General features: G+C 31.2%; 1 protein-coding gene across 2 annotated transcripts in view; it reads left to right on the top strand.

Annotated features, from left to right (window-relative positions):
- The window catches only part of WDR4 (WD repeat domain 4), a 56151-nt gene extending 37292 nt beyond the window's left edge, over positions 1-18859 (top strand). Inside the window, exons 8-11 of one of the 2 annotated variants that reach the window (XM_051984808.1) lie at positions 5962-6026; positions 9058-9241; positions 9562-9634; positions 17683-18859. In XM_051984808.1, coding sequence (XP_051840768.1) covers positions 5962-6026; positions 9058-9241; positions 9562-9634; positions 17683-17816 — 456 coding nt within the window. In that variant the 3' untranslated portion in view covers positions 17817-18859. The remainder of the gene's footprint in view (positions 1-5961; positions 6027-9057; positions 9242-9561; positions 9635-17682) is intronic. The other variant, XM_051984809.1, reaches the window with a different exon arrangement.
- Positions 18860-19098: the final 239 nt, after the last annotated feature.

The following is a 19098-nucleotide window of genomic DNA, read 5'->3' on the forward strand; positions in this document are numbered from 1 at the left end:
CAATATCTAGCTTTCAGCTCATCATCACCTGTGATTGGTGGCTTTAGCAAATGATAACACAGGCATTATATAACCCTTGGGCTGGACATTCCCCACCTCTTTTCTAGGTTGCCATTAAAAATTTTTTTTTATTCACATGTATCTCATCTTTCTAAGGAATTGTTCCTAGTTGTCAGGCTCAATTAGAAATATTTTAAAAATCTTGTATAGAAATGTCTTTGAAATTAGTAAAGAATGGGATTTCAAAAGCAATTAGTATTGTAGTAATGAATTTGGTACTGTCATTAAAAAAATTTTCCAATTTATTTTAAAGGTATATTTTGTAGCTATATTGCTTTGTGATAGTCACTGAGTTTTATGGTTGGTGAAACTGAAGCAGAGTAAGTGGGGCAGCTGTGCCACCTGAATCACATGATGTAAAGAACAATTGCTTGGGAGTCAGAAGTCCTGACTTCTAGTCCTCTTCCTAGCTATATGATCATGGATAAACCATTTTAACTTAGCCTTTAGATGTTTCTTTATCTATAATTAATGTTTAGACCAACAGAAATTCTTAACCTTGAAAAAGTAAATTTTTTAAAAATAGATATTGTTAGCTGTATAATTGCTATTTTTTTTTGTAATCATATGTGTTTTGTTTTATGTATCTTAAAATGTCATTTTGAGGAGGCGTCCATAAGCTTCATTAGACTGCCAGAGTTCCATGGCTCAAAAAAGAATAAGGACCTTTGATTTATTTAGACTTTTAAGTCACCTTCTGAATTTTGATTTTGACATCATTAAACAATATGAGGAAAGGTCACTGGGATCTTTATGGATAAATTTATAGATATTTTCCAGCTCAGAACTTTATTTCCTACTAATTTATTTATAGTTTTTGAGCTTCACTTATGGAAACCAATTAATTTTATGTGTCCATCTTTCCCCTCCTTTTTTTGCTTTTTGATTGGCCATTTCTCTTTTCATTATTTCCCTACACTAAAGGCTTTAAGGTCTTTATTATTTCTTACACATTTCAAAATCTCTCTGATGACAGATCTTAGAGATATGAGATTAAGAGATTTGCCCAATGGGCAAGGACACAAGTGAAATCTTAGAATTCATGAACAACTGATAGGCCATACAATGATTTTTCCAGTCAGAATTTTATCTCAACAAAACTCTTTTCTAATGGTCTCAAATCAAGTAGAGTATAATGAATAAAACACTAGATTTGACATGAGAATTCCTCGTCCAAATCCCTTGAGGTAGTATTACATAATAACCATTTATTTATTTTTTGAACAGTGATTTTAATGTATATAAATCTTAGAATTTAGGTTATTCACTAAAAAGGAGTCAGTTTAGTGATCATACATTTTCCTAGATGATCTTCCTTGGACATTTTAGCTAGCATAACAAATTTCAGATTTTTTTTTCTTTTTTAAACTGAAATCATTTTTTCTTCAATTACCATTATGTGATTGTTCTGTTATATCTTGTTTATTTCTTGTGGATTCTCATTGTTCATGTACCATATATCTATGGTTGCCAAGCATATTTAATATCAAAAATATTTTCAGGTCTTTTTGTATTTTTAAAAATATGATAGTAACAGTCATGGTGAACTATCTCAGAGCTCATAAATGGAATAATTGGACTTTTGTGTGAATATATGGCTTTAAGCCATTGTGTTGAGTGGGACAGAGAATCAAAGACCTGTTTCAGATGTTGTAACATAAATTTGTACTGAACTCTATCAGCCTGATAACATGATTTTTCTCTACTTTTATTCAGCAGCCCTTTAAAAGGAGTGAAGGCAATGGTTATTGGGAATAATCCAGGATTTAGGCTTGATTGACATTGGGATAAAAAGATAAGGAACTTGAAAGAAGATGGTAGGCATTATAAGGAATCCTAGTGAGAAAGGAATCTTAAGTTAGTGTTGGCCATGTCTTTTGTGTAACTTTTTTTTTTGCTGAGAACATGAAAATGTGTTTGCAGTTATCTCATGGAATGCCAAGGAAGTACACAAGAAGTGTCAGCCATCCTTTTGGTGCCTTAATTAATGAATATTCTCTATTGCAGGCCTATATTTACCCCAGAAACTTGGCCAGTTCCTGCAGTAAACATAATCTTCCTAAAGGAATGAACAAATATTCTCCTTGGTGGGCCTCTTGTGATGGAGCATCCTGTACCTGGGGGGCTGCTACATGTCAAAAGTCATGTATCAAATGAGAATACTTAGTGGAGTGCCTTCTTTGTTCTCAGCCTATAGAAATCCCTTAGTGGAAAGGGATTTTGAGGGTTCGGACTGGGAAGCATTGCACAGCTTGACTAGCAGCTGCTCCTACTTGGAGCTCTCAGATGTTGGTGCTTCCTCGGAGTAGTGGTGATGTATGTTGTATGTGGTTTGTTTGTTACAGTGTCTTTAATGTGGCCACTGTGTTTGTTAGCTGTGTATTACTTTTGCACTGTGAGTTTCCTCTTCTCTTACGTCTTATTTAAATCAAGATTCGAGCAGTAATATACTTGTACCCACCCTCTTTAAATCAATGCCTGCTGAATGGGAATTCTGAACCTATTTTAATCATACAAGCATCAAGGTAGGGAAGAGAGAAAAGCGTAGCCTATGAAAGGGTACCTAATTCCTTTTACAGATCAACTTCTGTATTCTTTAGTCACCATGAAATAGTTTCAGTTAATATTGTTTTGTAATGTAACTGATATTGCTAGGTCCTCATTTCCTACTTTCTCCACCCCCCACCCCCATTATTTCCCTTGAAATTTTTGACTTTTTGTTTTCCCCAATTATATTTATGGTTTTTTAGATATGTAAAATAATCCTTTTTGATTGGTATGTGCATTGTATAAGTACATTTATTTAGTTAAAATTTTCCTTTTTGTTACATTACTATGTCTCTTTCACAACAAATAATATATCTCCAATTAGCCCCATCTATTCTTATTTGTGTAAAAAACTTTTGTAGTATTATTCATATAGTTTTTGTATGTGCCTTGATTGGTAGGTGGCTATTTTATTTCAATTATTTTATACATTTTGTAGATATTTTGAGTGGGATTTCATCTTGGATTTTGTTTGTTATATTAGAAAATTTGATTAGTTGTGTAGGTTTAATTTATATATAGTGCCATTTTGCTACCATTTTTTTTTTTCACTTAATTTTAAAATATTCTCTAGGGTTTACTAGTAGGCCTTATGTAAAAAAGATCATGATTCTGTTTTGTTTTTAACTCATTCTTAGATTCACTGTATTTTACTTGTATTCTTGCTATATACAATAATACAATCATTTCTATGATTATCAAAAATATTGGTGATAATGAATATCCTTGCTATATCCTGGATCTGATTTGAAAGACCTCTCCATATAATATTGCCTCTTGGTTTTAAGTAGGTCACGTTTTCCTTATTAAAGAAAGATCCAGTTACCATGCATTTCAGTGTTTTAAATGGGTTTTGCATATATTAATATGATTTTCTGCTTTTAATGGTTTATATTCTTTTTATGGTTTTTCTTATATTGAATCAGTCTCTAAATTCTGATATAAATCCTACCTTGTCCTAGTGTTTAATCTTTATTTCTTTTTTGTAATCTCTTAATATTTTATTTAGAATTATGGTATAACATATTTTAGAATATTGGTTTATAAGTTGCCTTTAATGTTTTATTTCTTATTGGTTTAGGAACCAAGGCTCAATATTTACCATAGAACAAATCTGATTTTTCCTTTTCAATTTTTGTAAATAGTTTGTATAATATTCTTTGAAATGTTGGGACAGATTTTGCTTATAAATTCATCTAATTTCAGTGTTTTTCAGAGTCCAAATTTGTTTGTCTGTAACTGAATCTATAATACATATAATTATTTAAGTCCTCTAAATCAACTGGGCAATTCATGTTTTTGCAGATATTCTTTTGATTTCATGTTGTCTATTTTATTGGCATAGAATTGGACAACATACTTTCTCCTAGTTTTCTTTATTTTTCATTTGTTGTTTTTTTATATACTTTTTTTAATGCTGATAATTTTATCCATTTCTTTTTCTTTAAAATCAGAATAGCTAATGGTTTATCTTATTTGCTTTTTAAAACCAACTTCTAGCTTTATTATTTATCACATTCAATGATTTTTTGCTTTTAGTTGTGTTAATCTCTTTCATTTTTAGGATTCCTGTTTTGATATTTGGTGGTTGTTTTTTCCCTTTTCTTCTTTCTTACTTTTGTGAACAATTTCTTGATCTTTTATTTCTTTTAGTGAAATTGTTTAGTGAATGAAACAAAAAATTCCCATAAGGACGACTGATTGCATCCTTATCATTTTGAGATTTGTCTCATTTTCTTTTGTGATTGGTGGTGTTATCTCCCTTGAGATTAAATTACTTATTTTGATTCATTTTATGTTATATTCAAAATTTCTTACTAGAATAGAATTTTTATTGTGTTATAGTTAGTAAAGAACATATTTCCTATTTCTCCTTTTGTTTCTGAGGTTTTTATACTTTTGTGTGTGTGTTTATACCTCTTTCCAATTGCTAAAAAATCTGTTACATATAATTTATTATTATAAAAGTATATTCTAGTCTCTCAAATTTTTTTCTTTATATTTTTGTTACGTTTGTCAAATTCTAAGAGTTTCCCAATTATTATAGCTTTGTAGTGCATTTGTCCCTTTAACTTGTCAGTATTTAGGTTCTATTCCATTTGATACATATATAATAATAAGTTATAATATTGACAGCAACACAATGAGTCACTGCCTGTAGTCAGGAAGAGCTGAATTCAAATTGGACTTGAGACACTAGCTGTGTGATCTTGGACAAGTCACTTAACCCTGTGTACCTCAGTTTCCTCCTTTGTAAAATGAAATAGAAAAGGAAATGGCAAACACTTCAGTATCTTTGCTGAAACTAGGGTAACAAAGAGTTGGACATTACTGAAAAAAAATCACTGGTATTAAGTGTAGTACTTTTTATTAATGTAATATAATCTGCTTTTTCATCTTTTAATAACTGCTGTTTTTGTTGTTGCATTGTCTGAGATCATTATTATTACACTTGTTTCTATTAGTTTATTTTAAACAATAGACTCCATCTTATTTTTCTCCATTGTCACTTCTATTGCCATCCTTAGGTACTTTTAGAATAAAGATCTCATAACGATCTCTCTGTTGTTATATCATTGTTGTTTTTGGTTATTTTATTTGTTTCCCCTTCTCTTTCTATTGTGTGGCATTTTGAAAAGAAATAATTTTTTTCAAGTCTGGTTATCTTTTAAAAAATTGAATGTACATAATTTTCATTAATGATTAGGCTCTAGTTTTCAGGGCTCATCACTTTAGTTACATCTTGAATGCCTTTGCTTTTCAGAACACAATGTAATTTCTTGGGGGTACAAAAATTTTTTAGGGGTGCAGAGATGGATTGTGTTATTGAATCTCTTTCCTACTGATCACTTTACATAACTTGTTTGTCATAGGAGTTGTTCAGTTTAACTGCTATGAATCCTGATAATTTTTCCATAGAGTCTTTTGATCGGCTTTTTATTTTTGTGTTAACAGTTTGAGGCAGTTTTTTTTTTTTTTCTCTGTGAGGCAAATAAGGTTAAGTGACTTGCAGGGGTCCCACAGCTAGGAAGTATTCATTGACTGAGACCAGATTTGAACTCCTGACTTCAGTGTGCTGGGGCAGTTTTCTTATATTATTGCTTATATTATGGTATTTGGAATTTTTAATTTGTGTTCTTCTCGCAGACTTGTAATGCTTAAATTGTCTATGAATCCTGTCCTCAACATCAATGTTTTCCTTTTATAGAGATCGTGTTTTCTTTCCTCATTCTTCTCTGATACCACTAATTTATAAGTGGCAGCCCTCATTGTGGCCTGCTGTATGAGAATCATTTGAAAGAACTGAGGTACAAAAGTATAAGCTGTTATCCTTTCTTCTTTTTTTTCCTCTAGATATTTGCAGTGTCAAGGATAACTTACTGTTGCAGGGAAAACTACATTGCCATTTTATGTGACTGGTAAGCTACCAAATTATTGTAATTGTTTTCCTTTTCACATACCATAAATCTTATTTCACTGGACACTATAATGTACCATGACTTTTAGATAATATAATGTGTTAGTGGAATATTATCATTAAAAATGACCTTTCCTTTTTGAGGCAGGGAGATCTTTGGAATCATTAAAAGAGCTGTTCTGTTTAAATCTCTTCACAATTCCCTATTTGTTTGCGTTATTTAGTTAAGATATGCATATATACACAGAAACATACACACATACATACATACATAGACATATCCCTCTCCCCACATAGACACATATTACATACATTGATAGATGAGCTCCATAGATTCAAAATCTACTTTCATATTATGTTCCAAGCAATAAATATTCTAAAGTTTTTTTGCTCTTTCTTGGCTAGTTTAAAATTTTCAATACCACATAGTAGGCACTGAAGAGGTACACATGAATATGAGTAGGCTACCATGAAGAACCCAAATGAAGGATGTTATTCAAGAGATTAGATGGTTGATATGTGTTTATTTGGCAAGAGTTGAGGGATAACTGTTGTATGGCACATATGTGCCACTTGTATTCTTGTAATGTCAAGAGAAAACTGTGATCCAGCAGTGTCAAGGGAAAATAAAGAAAATCATTTAAAACTTCTCTTCCTCCCCTTCCATCTCTCCAATAACTTTTAGGTCTTTGCTGTGGCAGGACCTAGGAAAGAGATCCTAGGGGTTGGATGGTCATAGATTAATAGTTAGAGGGAATATTTACATAAATAAAATCTTACATCTGTTTAAGAATTTAAATATGTCAAAAAAAGGAGAAAAGGTACTTATTTCATTAGACCTTTTCCCTCTAATCTGGGTGCTATGTAATTATTAAACTAGATTTCAATTTGAGAAATCTTAATAACCGCTTCATTGTCAGGATTCCTCCCTCCAGTGAATTTGGGCTATTACATGAAAATATATATATGCTTACGCTATCTGCTTTATTAATATAATTGTAATTCAGCTCTTTGGTGGACATGTGATCTCTTTCAGTATGGGTATTCTTTCCATTTGATATAGATCATAATTGAGTTTCTCATCCTGTGTAATTTGTTCATGTCCTCCCATTAATTTTTCATAAAGAATTCATTTACTGGGCTTGGGATCTGCCTCTAGTGTTTTCAATTTTATTTTATTTTATTTTTTATTAAAGCTTTTTATTTTCACAACATATACATGGATAATTTTTTAACATTAACCCTTGCAACATCTTGTGTTTTGCCCCCTCCCCTAGATGCCAAGTAATCCAATATATATGTTAATCATGGTAAAAATATGTTACATCCAATATATGCACACATATTTATACAATTATCTTGCTGTGCAAGAAAAATCAAATCCAAAAGGAAAAAAAAATGAGAACGAAAATAAAATGCAAGAAAACAACAACAAAAAGAGTGCAAATGTTATGTTGTAGTCCACACTGAGTTCCCACAGTCTTCTCTCTGGGTGTAGATGGCTCTCTTCATCAAAAGACCATTGGAACTGGCCTGAATCATCTCATTGTTGAAAAGAGCCACATCTATCAGAATTGATCATCATCTATATCAATTCTTGTTCTGCCCATCCTTTATTTTTTACTAAGTTTTCAATCAAGCCCCTTTTCTGATTTTATATTTCTTAGATATTATCTTTTCTTCTCTTTTCAGTGCCCTTTCATTGCCAGCAAGTTTCATTCTTTGAATGAAGACTTTGTGGTGTTCTGTATTTCATAGCCATATAACATCTTTGGGAGAACTGGTGTTAATCAAAGAAATGTTTATTAACCCACTATTTTGGGGAGTATACTTTGTAATTGTTTTCTTTGAGTATTTGCTAAAACAAAACATATCTAATTTTAAAGGAGAAAAAGATTGGGCTAATGTTTAAAGGAGGAGCATGGGATTGACAAAAATGACTTTGCAGTTTCTAAAATACTTGCAGTTATCTTTTCACTTTATCTTTTTTGTATATAACTTATATTAAAATGTGGAAGGGTTTCAGATTAATTTCTTCATGGGCATATTTCAGCAAAGATAGTTGGGGCAATCATAGAGTAGTATGGATTTTTGGCATGCTGAGTTTTTTTATTTCAGTAGAAATTGACAAATGTGTTTATTATTCATATTTTTTTCCACTTCTTTGTTTCTATTCCCATTATAGTAACTTTTTTGGAGTTATATAGTTATATTTATCAAATAGTCTGGGATGATTTAGGGAACTCTAAAGGGCTCTGCTACAAACAAAAGAGGAGAGAATTTCATATCCTTTTAAAAGACTACTTTTGTCTAATAGTAAGCATTTGGTATTTTACAACTGTTTAGTAACTTATTCTGCGAAAGCAGTCTTTCTTTTAGTAATCAAGTTAATATAGGATCCTAGTACTTAAATTTTGCTTTTGTCTCTGTATTGCTTTTGTCTAATACAATGCTTAGCACTAGTAGTCAGTTAATGAATATTTGTATATTTATAGTGAGTCTAGTATACAAAGTATATGTAAGCGTAGTATCTGTTCATTATAAGAGATGTCTGCAAAGAGTGAATCAAAACTGTTAGTGTTATCTTAATCCTCATTAACTGTCTTACTGTGAATATTGGTCACATTGCCCCCAATAAAAACAATATAAGCCATTGATGTTGATTTGACAGTAAGTATTGCTAATAATAAGTATGATGGGTCACTGGAATGAAGTTAATTCTATCTAACCTTTGAATTAAAAGGGTGAGGCTTTTTAAAAAACTTGGTGTTTATATAAAGCTGTGCATGTGATTGGTAAGTTTGTAAATGTATATACAAGGATCTTTGAATATCATAATAGCTTTGAAGAAATACAATTAGAGATTTGTTTTCTGATGATACAACCATCATATTCTCAATATCAAAGAACTTTATGATAAAAACAAATAGCAAATCCCCTCCCCCAACTATGTCATAATGTAGGCTCATTGGTCTTATATTTCCAGGTGAATTTAGTTATTTTTTCTAATCTTTCTTTTCCTTCCTTAAAAGCATTCCTGTAATCTACATCTTCCAACTTGATGACACCAAGAAACAGCTGATTTACAAACAACAACTTACCTTTAATTACAGAGTGTGGGACATTGCCTTTGAGGAAACACAGGGGCTTTGGATTTTACAAGAATGTAGAGAAATGCCAGTTTTGCTTTATCACCTTGAGAATGGACAGTGGCAGGTAAGAAACGTGCTTTTTAAGTAATAATTATTCACATTTTTATACTGGTTCTGTGCAACATATTTTTAGTTTTTCTTGAAAGTTTTGTATGACTGTATTCCAGATTTTTTTTTTTTAAATTAGGAAGAAGCATTACAATGTAGTTGAGTACCAGATTAGAATAGTGATGGCTTGGATTCTAGTCCTCGTTCTACGAGTTTGTTAGTTGTTTAATTGTGTCATAACATTATTTTAGCTTCATTTTTTGTTCTTTATGGTGAGAGCTCCATGTGCATTGCATTTTAGTTCTGATAATTGTTTCCATTTTTTGTCTTTCTCAGCCTGTTTCCAAAAATGAAGTGTTAAAGAAAATCTCGAATAATCTACGTGAAAACTGGACCATGGTGGAAGGTGGTGAGATATTTACTTGTTAATGTAATGTTTGAAATCATTTCTAGGATCTCTGATGAGGCATTTTTATTCCATAGAGCTCTACTGACCATTTTTAGCATTTCCTTTCTACCTCAGTCTACAAATGAAAAGTTCTAGAAGTACCTTTACCATTACATGTCATGGCTATTTTGAGGAAAAGGATTCTGCATCTATGATTTCATTTGGTGTTAATAATTCTTTTGACCAAAGCAGATTAGCAGTTGTTCTTGAACATAGTCTTAGAGATCAAGTGACTTGCCTAGAGTTAGCTTCTATATTTAAATCTTAGATCTGCCACTTAACTCAGTGACTCTTAATAGGTCACTTCACTCTTCTTGACCTCAACCTTTACAAAAAATAGAGCTAAGTTAATTGATTCCTAGAATCCTGTGTAATTCTGAGTTTTCTATTAAGTTCATCCTTCTAAAGTGCATATATGTAAAGATAGTTATCTCAAGCTCATTCCAAGTAATCTCATGGCAGATTTAATTTGTTGTTTGTATTTGGTCAGAGAAGAATAAAAGTCTTTAATTTTTGTGGGTAAAAGATATTTTAGCAATGTGCTAATCAAATTCAGGAAACCTGCAATTATTTGATCTAACTTTTTGGGATTTTGGAGTTACATGTGAATCAAGTGGACTTTTTATTTTAAGGAAGGCACAGGAAGATTTTCATTAACTTCCTTGTCAAGTGCTGAGTCTTCCTATCTATCTGGATCAGCAAAGTTGAACTGCACTTAATGGAAGTATTTAGGAATTCATTTCCCCATTTTAGCTGTTTTATCTGCATAGTTTTCCCCTTTCTGCTGAGTGAAAAGTATGAATCTAATTGTCCTATATTTCTAAACTTTTATATATTTAGCTCAAAACTCTTAAATATTTCATAAAATTTTCATTATATGAAACTCTTCACCTAGTCATGATGAATGTTTTAAATTTTAATTTTGCAGTTAGTCTAATTATTCTTGTTAATAAAGAAGCATTAGGGTGTATAAACGATTGACATCATTTTCATTTGTTTTTTGTGATGTGAAGGTGATAAGTTTTATTTTTACATGCAGATTTGCTCTCTAAATTATGCTTTATTTAGGCTAATAATAAAAAATTATTTCTGTTCTTAAGAACCCACTGGCCCGGCAGTATGACCCAGGAGTAACTGCACTGCATTCAAGACTGGTTATTAATTTAATATCCACATTTTTCATATTAATACTAAAAAGGGCAATCACAAAGACATAAATTGCCACTACCCTATTTTTCCATTGTGCTGTGTCCACTACAAATTTGTTACATAATTTCAACTAGGCTTTATTATGGCAAAGTAATCTTTTTATGCCTTTTAGTTGATTCATTATTCCAGTCTCTGTAGAAGCTCTTCCACGCCTTTTCGTCCTTCTTTTAATCTTCATTGCTCTTGACCCTCTCAACTGAGAATCTTGCCTTATATTTCATTGAGAAAAGCTGAGGTCATTCAATAAGAGCTTTTCTTTCTTTCTCCTCATGTAGCAGCATCCATGATCTTATTCACATTAAAAGGTGGCTCTTCATGTCAAGGCAAATCTCTCTGTATATTTCTATTCCTCTATATACCTCTATATTCCTTTTTCTCTATTCTCAAAAATCCCTCGCTTAATCATCTTAAAAAGCTTTCATTTTATATCATTCCTTCTGTGGCTAAATTCCTTGAGAAAAACACCTATAGTGGGTGCCTTTACTTTTCTTCTGGTAACTTTCCTATTATCTGTAGGATCAAATTTAAAATTCTATTTGACTTTTAATGCTGTTTATAACCTGAACCCTTCCCACCTTTTCACTCCTCTTATACTGTATTTCCTCCATGTACTCAGTGATCTAGTGACATTACTTTTTTTGAGTAGAAATTATCAACAAAAATTTACAACTATAGAGCTCTTCACAAACATTAAAACCAAATTGGCTAAGTATTTAAGAAGAGTAGTAATTTACATTGCCTGTTAAAATTTGTCAATGGGTGTTAACATATGTATATGGGTAAGGTATATTATCTCTTCTATCTATAATAGAAATAACAATCAAAGTTTTGATTAAAAATATATTTCAAATAATAAATTATAAATGATACAGGATTAAAGAACATTGTGATATTTTCATTTAGTAATAAAAAGTTTTAATGCAAATGAAAGGGAAGAAGAGGAAAAGGAATTGGCAATTTCAAAGACAGTCTTCTGTAATAAGGATGCAAGGAGTCAAAATATCAGGGAAATTTAGGACTTAATACGTTAATAAACTAAACTATAAAATATTTAATACTTGCTTTAGCTAAAATAGATATATAATGTTAAGATTAATTTAACTTCTAGACAACTTCAAGAATAAGAGGAAAATATTGGATCAGTTATATTTGTTCTATATAAAATACATGTGAATAGTCTAATTTTTCTCTTTAAAAGAAGTTTTAGAAACAGGTAAGACACATCACTTTGTTGCTTTTAGGAAACATACTGACCAGAAATATTTACTTCTATTTAATTTAAGATGGGTCATTCTATTGGATATTCAAAATTTTTTTTAATAAAGTAGACTTCACATAAGGATAAAAAAAAGATAAAAAATAAAACTGTTCTCTTTAGGCATGAAACATGTTAAATTCATAATGGATACTAATACTTAGTAGAAAATATACTCACCATGGCCAACAGCATAATGCAATGGAAAGAGCAGTGGATTGAAAGTCAGGGACCTGGGTTCATATTGGTGACATTGGAGAAGTTCACTTATTTGGCTTCTTACTCATCTTTAAAATGAAGGGGTTGCACTAAATTTCCTCAGAGGTAATATGCTTCAGATTTTTCAAGAACAGGTGATACTTGCATTACAAAGATTATTCAGAAATATCAGAAAAGATTGGCTGTTACTCATTTACTTGAAGCATACAAATATGGAATTGATTTTAAAACTTGAAAAAGTAATACTAATAAAGTTATAGTCCATTTTTGCTTTTGAATATAGATCCAATATTAGCTAAGATTTAGTTTTCAACATTCACTTTTAAAAGAGTTTGAGTTCCAAACTTTTTTTTTTTTCCTTTTCTACCCCCTTCCTGCAAGACATCAAGTAATCTGATATAGGTTATTCATGGAGTACTACAGTTTATTTAGAAGAGCTATTCTTGTATAAAGTAAGGAAAAATGTAGGCCAGATAGCATTCATTTAGATGGATTTATAACTGGTTGAATGTTTGGACTCAGAGTATTCTTTAATGGTTCATTGTTGCATTGACAAAGGTTTCCAGTGAGGAGCCACCGGGATTTATACTTGTCTGTATACTATTTAACATATTTGTAAAGAACTTGAATAAAAATCATAGTTATCAGAGTTGCAGATGAGACAAAGTGAGGTGGGATTAAGAAATCAAAAAAATCTTGACTGGCTAGAACATTGGGCTTAATTTAACAAATTGAAATTTAATAGGGATAAATATAAATGAAAATATTTCAATTCAAAAGTTATTTTGCAAATATGAGATGGTAGAAGCATAATTGGATAGCAATTTGGAAAAGATTTGGGGTTTTTAGTGAATTACAAACTCAATATGAGTCAGTAATGAGATGTGAATTGTAACTGAAGTTAGGAAGACCTCAGTTCAGATTTGATTCCAGACACTTATTAGCTGTGTGATCCTGGACAAGTCACTTAACCTGTTTACCTAAATGGCAAGCCACTCCAGTATCTTTGCCAAGAAAACTCCATGGACTGTATGATCCAGGGGGTCAAAGAATCAGATATGACTGAAGAACTGAACAACAATGTGATATGACTGCTAAAAAACAACAAAAAACAAACTAAATTAATTTTATCTGTTCTGCATTGAAAAAACTATAGCTTGTAGGAGCTAGAAGCAAGATGGCAGTGGTCTGTCCTGATCATAGCATATTTAGAATTCTGGGTTTTATGAACTGCTGTTTAAGAATTTCATTGATAAATCAAAGAGTCAACAATTGAGGGCAGCTAGAATTCTAAAAGATCTTCAGTAATTGCCATATAAAGATCAGTTGATGGACTGGGAATGATGTTTAGCCTGAAGAAGAGAGGACTCAAGGGTGAATGGTATCTTAACCTTTTTGAAGAATTGTCACTTGGAAGAGGAATTAGACTTATTCTGTTTGTCCCCAGAATTCACAACCAAGAACAATAAATAGAAATTGCACAAGAGTCAATTCAGAATTTATGACAGAAACATTTCCTTAATAATTTCCATTATTAATAATTGGAATTGGCTTCTTTGGAAGATAGTATTTTCTCCTTTCTTAGAGATATTCAGTTAAAGCTTAGGTTATATCCTTTTTGTTCAGGTACACATTGTAATAGTATTTTTTTTTTTTTTTGAGTTTAGATTGTACTAGATGGCCAGTGAAGTCTCTTTGAGTTCTAAAACTATGATTCAATGGAAACATAACTGAAAAAATCTTCAAAGAAGTCTAATATAATATCAGTAGATTAATAAAATATCTTTGATAAGATCCAATGACATAAAAACACTAAACAGTAAGTATAGAAAAACTTTTCCTCAACATAACACAATAAAAAGTCAAATAATAAAAGTAAGTCATTAGTATGTAATGGAAAAACAGTAAAAGCTTTCACACAAAAACATATATAAAGCACGAATACCTACCTAAACTGCTGTTATTTGAAATATAATATTGAGTTATTTGATATAGCAGATAGTAAGAGGTTCACACTGAAGATAAGAGGTCAGGATGTTAGCATTTTTAAATAATGAGCTAGAACATTTGGATTGTAAGTGTAATTCAAAAAAGTTCAACTTCCTCAACTAAAGAACTCCTTAACTAAAGAACTAATGGTTATAGAATAATCCATACAAAAGTCTGCATTTCTTATTTACAAGTAAAATTAATAAACAATTTTAAAAAATATGAATATAGTGTTTGATAAACTTACATCCACATCTTTAGGTCAAGACCTCATTGTTGACAAAAATTGCTGGGATGACTAAAAAGCATTTTGGCAAAAATTAGACAAAGATCAACATTTTACACCATATACCAAGAGAAAAATCAAAATGTGTAGATGATTTAGAGCAATGGTTCTCAAACCTTTGTTCTCAGTATCTTCATGTTGTTAAAAAACTATCGAGGATCTGTTCAAAAAGTTTTTGTTCACATGGGTTATATTTATAGCTATTTGCTATATTAGAAATAAAAAATAAATTTGAATTTGTAGACCCTCTGAAAGGGTTTCAGGAACCCCAACAATTCTTTGGACAACACTTTGAGGACCACTGATTTAGATATAAATAAAGGGTGATATCATATGCAAATTAGAGACATAGAAAATTTGATCTGTCAGATCTTTGGACTAGGGAAGAATTTATGACCAGACAAGCGCTAAAGAGAAACATGGGAAGTAAAATGGATAATTTTGATACATAAATTAAAAAGGATTTATACAAATCAATGCAGCCAAAATTAGGATAACAGGAAACTGAGGGGAGATTTATAGCAAGTTTTTCTGATAAAAACCCAATTCTTAAATATAATGGGGAACTGAACCAAATTCATAAAAATAAGAACCCTTGTCCAATTGATAAATGGTCATAAGTTATGAAGAGGCAATTTTCAGAAGAAGAAAATCAAAGCTTTCTATAATCATATTTTTAAAAAACCCTCAAAATCACTACTGATTAGAGAAATGAAAATTCAAACAACTCTGAGGTAATGCTTCACACTTATCAGGCTAAAATAACAGATAAGGAAAATGACAAATGCTGGAGAGCATATGGAAGAATAACACTAATGTACTGTTGTTGGAACTGTAAACTGGTCCAACCATTCTGGAGAACAATTGAGAATTATAGCCCAAAAGGCTGTCAGGCTGTGTGCCTTTTGACACAGCAATACCACTATTAAGTCTGTATCCCAAAGAGATCAAAGAAAAGGGTGGAAAGATTTATATGTACAAATATATTTATAGCAACTCTTTATGGTAGTGACAAAGAACTGGAAGTTGAGGGGATGCCCATCAATGGGAAAGTGGCTGAAAAAGTTGTGGTATATGAATGTGTAACAACTGTGCTAACACCCCAGATACCTCAGAATCAGCTGGAGTCAGGATAAGCAAATGTCCTCAGTCTTTATTCTTGGTCTTAGATGCAGGATTGAACAGGATGGAAGCAGAATCTCCCCAATCGCCTTCTCCCCGTCAAAGTGTGACTATGGCTAGTCTTACTCCATCCCCTAGTCCCTCCTACAATTCTCTGTATACACCAATCATTGAGCCAGCACAGGAGAGTGAAAAGGACCATTTTCCAAGCATATGCCCATAGAGTATTGATTGTCCAATCGGTAGTTAGCCTCAAGTGCTCCACAGTCCTGACCTCAGTGCTTCGACTCAATAGTTTCAGCCCTTTACATGAATGCAATGAAATATTATTGTGTGATAAGAAATGATAAGAAGGATGATTTCAGAACAATCTGGCATATGAACTGATGCAAAGTAAAGGGATCAGAACATGGTACATAGTAACAGCAATATTGTAGTGAGGACCAGCTATGAAAAACTTAGCTACTCTGATCAATGCAATTAGCCAAGACAATTCTAAAGGACTTATGATGGAAAATGCTATCTATCTTCAGATGGAGAACTGATCAATTCTGAGGGCAAATTGAAATAAAAATTTTCAACTTCTTTTTCTTGCTTTCTTTTTTGCAACACAGCTAATATGGAGATGTAGTTTGCATTATTTCTTACATATAATTGATAATACTGCTTGCTTTGTCGATGACTGAGGAAGAGTCTGGAGGAAAAAAGAGAATTTGAAAATCAAAATTTAAAAAATGTTAACAAATAAATATATTTTTTGGGGAGGCAAAAAAATCTATATAGAATGACAAAAATCATTGAATGTTTGACATTTAATGTACCTAGAAATACAGAGAATCTCTATTGTCAATAACTATAAAACTACAAACACTAAAAAACTTGAGAAATGGTAAATGTTTTTTCCCCCATAAATATTTGTTATATAAAATGGCTTTCAGGGAATCTGGAGAGGAGAGATACTTGCAGAAATTTTTGTGATAAAAGATAGTGAAAAACTTAATTTAAAAAAAATGAAAATCATTATTAGCCAAAAGAAAGATATACTTAATTGGAGTTTTCAATCATTTCCAAATGTAGTAAAACTCACAATGTGGTTATACTGTTTGCCTTAGCAATTCCTTGATTTGAGATGTACCTGAAGGGATTATATTTCACCATCCCAGCTCCCAAAAAGAAAGGACAGTAGTGCTGAATTACCTATTCAAAGATTTTTAGAGCAGCATTTTATGCCCCATAGTAAGCTCATTAGTTTAAAGATTTACTTTGATATGATTAAGACCAAAAAGTAGGAGGAATATAAGGAAATTTGGAAAGATGTTTATGAAAAAATGTATAATATGAAAAAAAAGCACAGCTGGAAGAGTGGAGTATATGCTATGAATATGAGAATAATTACTGATGGGTAAGAGTTTAAAGGGGAAAATACAAAGAAAAAGTGTTACTACTGACAATGAGATTAATTATAATTACTCTGAAAATCTTTTCATTATGTTTGGTTAAGTTTTGAATAAAACATTTCCATTTTTTAAATTAAAAAAACCATTGGCTTAAATGCTTGATGAGTCATTGTAATCACAAATCTTAAAATTTTAGAACTGAATGATCTAATCTAGTTTTAACAGTAAGAAATCTGAGCCCTAGCATTTCATTTGATTAGTCCAGTTTCAGCCGTCTCCTTATTGGAAATCAAAAGTATAAACTAGATTTCTTGATTGTAATTTTCTATACATCATCTTCTAGCTGTTTTCTAATTCCTAAGGCTGACCTTTCATCAGTTTGATATAAGGGCAATCCATTTTTCTTAAAAAATGTAGTGTATGTGTTTATTAACTTTATAATGGGGCTTTGAAAAAGTTTAGTTATATTTTGGTGGTATAGCAACATCCTCCTATTAAAGAGTCCCTATTATTATTTTTTTTCCCATTACAGGATCCCCTGGCATGGATGACAGTTTTAGCAGTCTTTACAAGACCACATTTGATAACATGACTAATTACTTAAAGAAAAAAGAAGAAAGAGTACAGCAGCAATTGGAAAAAAAGAAGAGAAGGAAAAATCCTTGACTCAGTTTTAGGAGGCAAACAAAAAAGAAATGAAAAACACCCATGTGACAGTTATTCCCTAATTGTTTTGAAGGTCATAGGATCATAGTTTTAAAAGTTTTTCCATCTTTATTTTATACATCAGAAAATAGGTTCAGAGAAGTTTTGACTTGTCTAAATTCACACAGGTTGACAGTGACAATTAAATATTAGTTCTATAACTCCAAATCCAGTACTTGGTAAAAATTCATGAGGGTAAAAAAATCATTTTTTCATTGACTTACTTGTCTTTCCATTATATTTGAAAAAAGAAATGGTGTAAATTGTTTATATCTCCTAAACTTGGTGATGGTTAGTGCTATTTAGAGCTAGGCACTTACATCAAGCTGTTTGAGATAAAATGGCATTATCCTTTGTTAAGAGGAAATGATATTGTACCTATGGTCCTTTATTGTATATATGCTTTATCCTCCATTTGAGGGAAGAAATAAAGTTTGTACGTTTAACTAAAGATGTTATAAATAATTGTAGTAAGGAATACAAGGCCTGTAACCTTCTTTTTTGAAGGTAGTAATCTGGAACCTCTTGTTTCTCACCAGGTTAGATGTGTTATTTTGGGTCATCAGCTATTTAAAACCTCAGCCTTCTGACACTCACCAGTATATCTCTGAGCCAGACTATGTAAGACGCATGAATTTCAAAGCAGAGTCATAAAATGAAAACAATAGTAAGGTATCTAATCAGGAATTGAATGAAATCTTCATTTCTTAATTTCAAAATATATTTTTAACCTATTCCTAATTTGTTTATTAGAAAGTTTAATATGACCCATCACCTTCATATTAAATATTATTTTAAATATTGATAATTTATTTTATATGTCTGAAGGGATCTTTATAGAGTGGTGAAAAATAGGGATAAACTGATCTTTTTCTCTAAACTTGACAAATATGAACAAATATAGATGTTTTAATAAAAAAAAAGGTTGCCTGCAAAACTGCATATTGCCATTATATGCTGTTTTCTTTAAAATATATATATAATAAATGCAACATTAGTTTCAATGCTGTTGTGGTTCCTAATTTTCTCTAGTTCTCTTTTATGCATTTTTTTCTTTTTCTAGGAAAAAAGTCTCCAAAAAATGTCTATTAAAAAAAAAACTTTATAATAAATATACATGGCTAAGCAAAACAAATCCATTCATGCCTGATAATGTGTAAAATTGTCTTCATCAAATGTAGTAGAAATTTGAAGAATGATAGAAATTATTTTTTTAAACATGTATATGAAGAACTAACATAAA

This window comes from Antechinus flavipes, chromosome 3, assembly GCF_016432865.1.
Source record: "Antechinus flavipes isolate AdamAnt ecotype Samford, QLD, Australia chromosome 3, AdamAnt_v2, whole genome shotgun sequence".
NCBI classification, from domain to species: domain Eukaryota; kingdom Metazoa; phylum Chordata; class Mammalia; order Dasyuromorphia; family Dasyuridae; genus Antechinus; species Antechinus flavipes.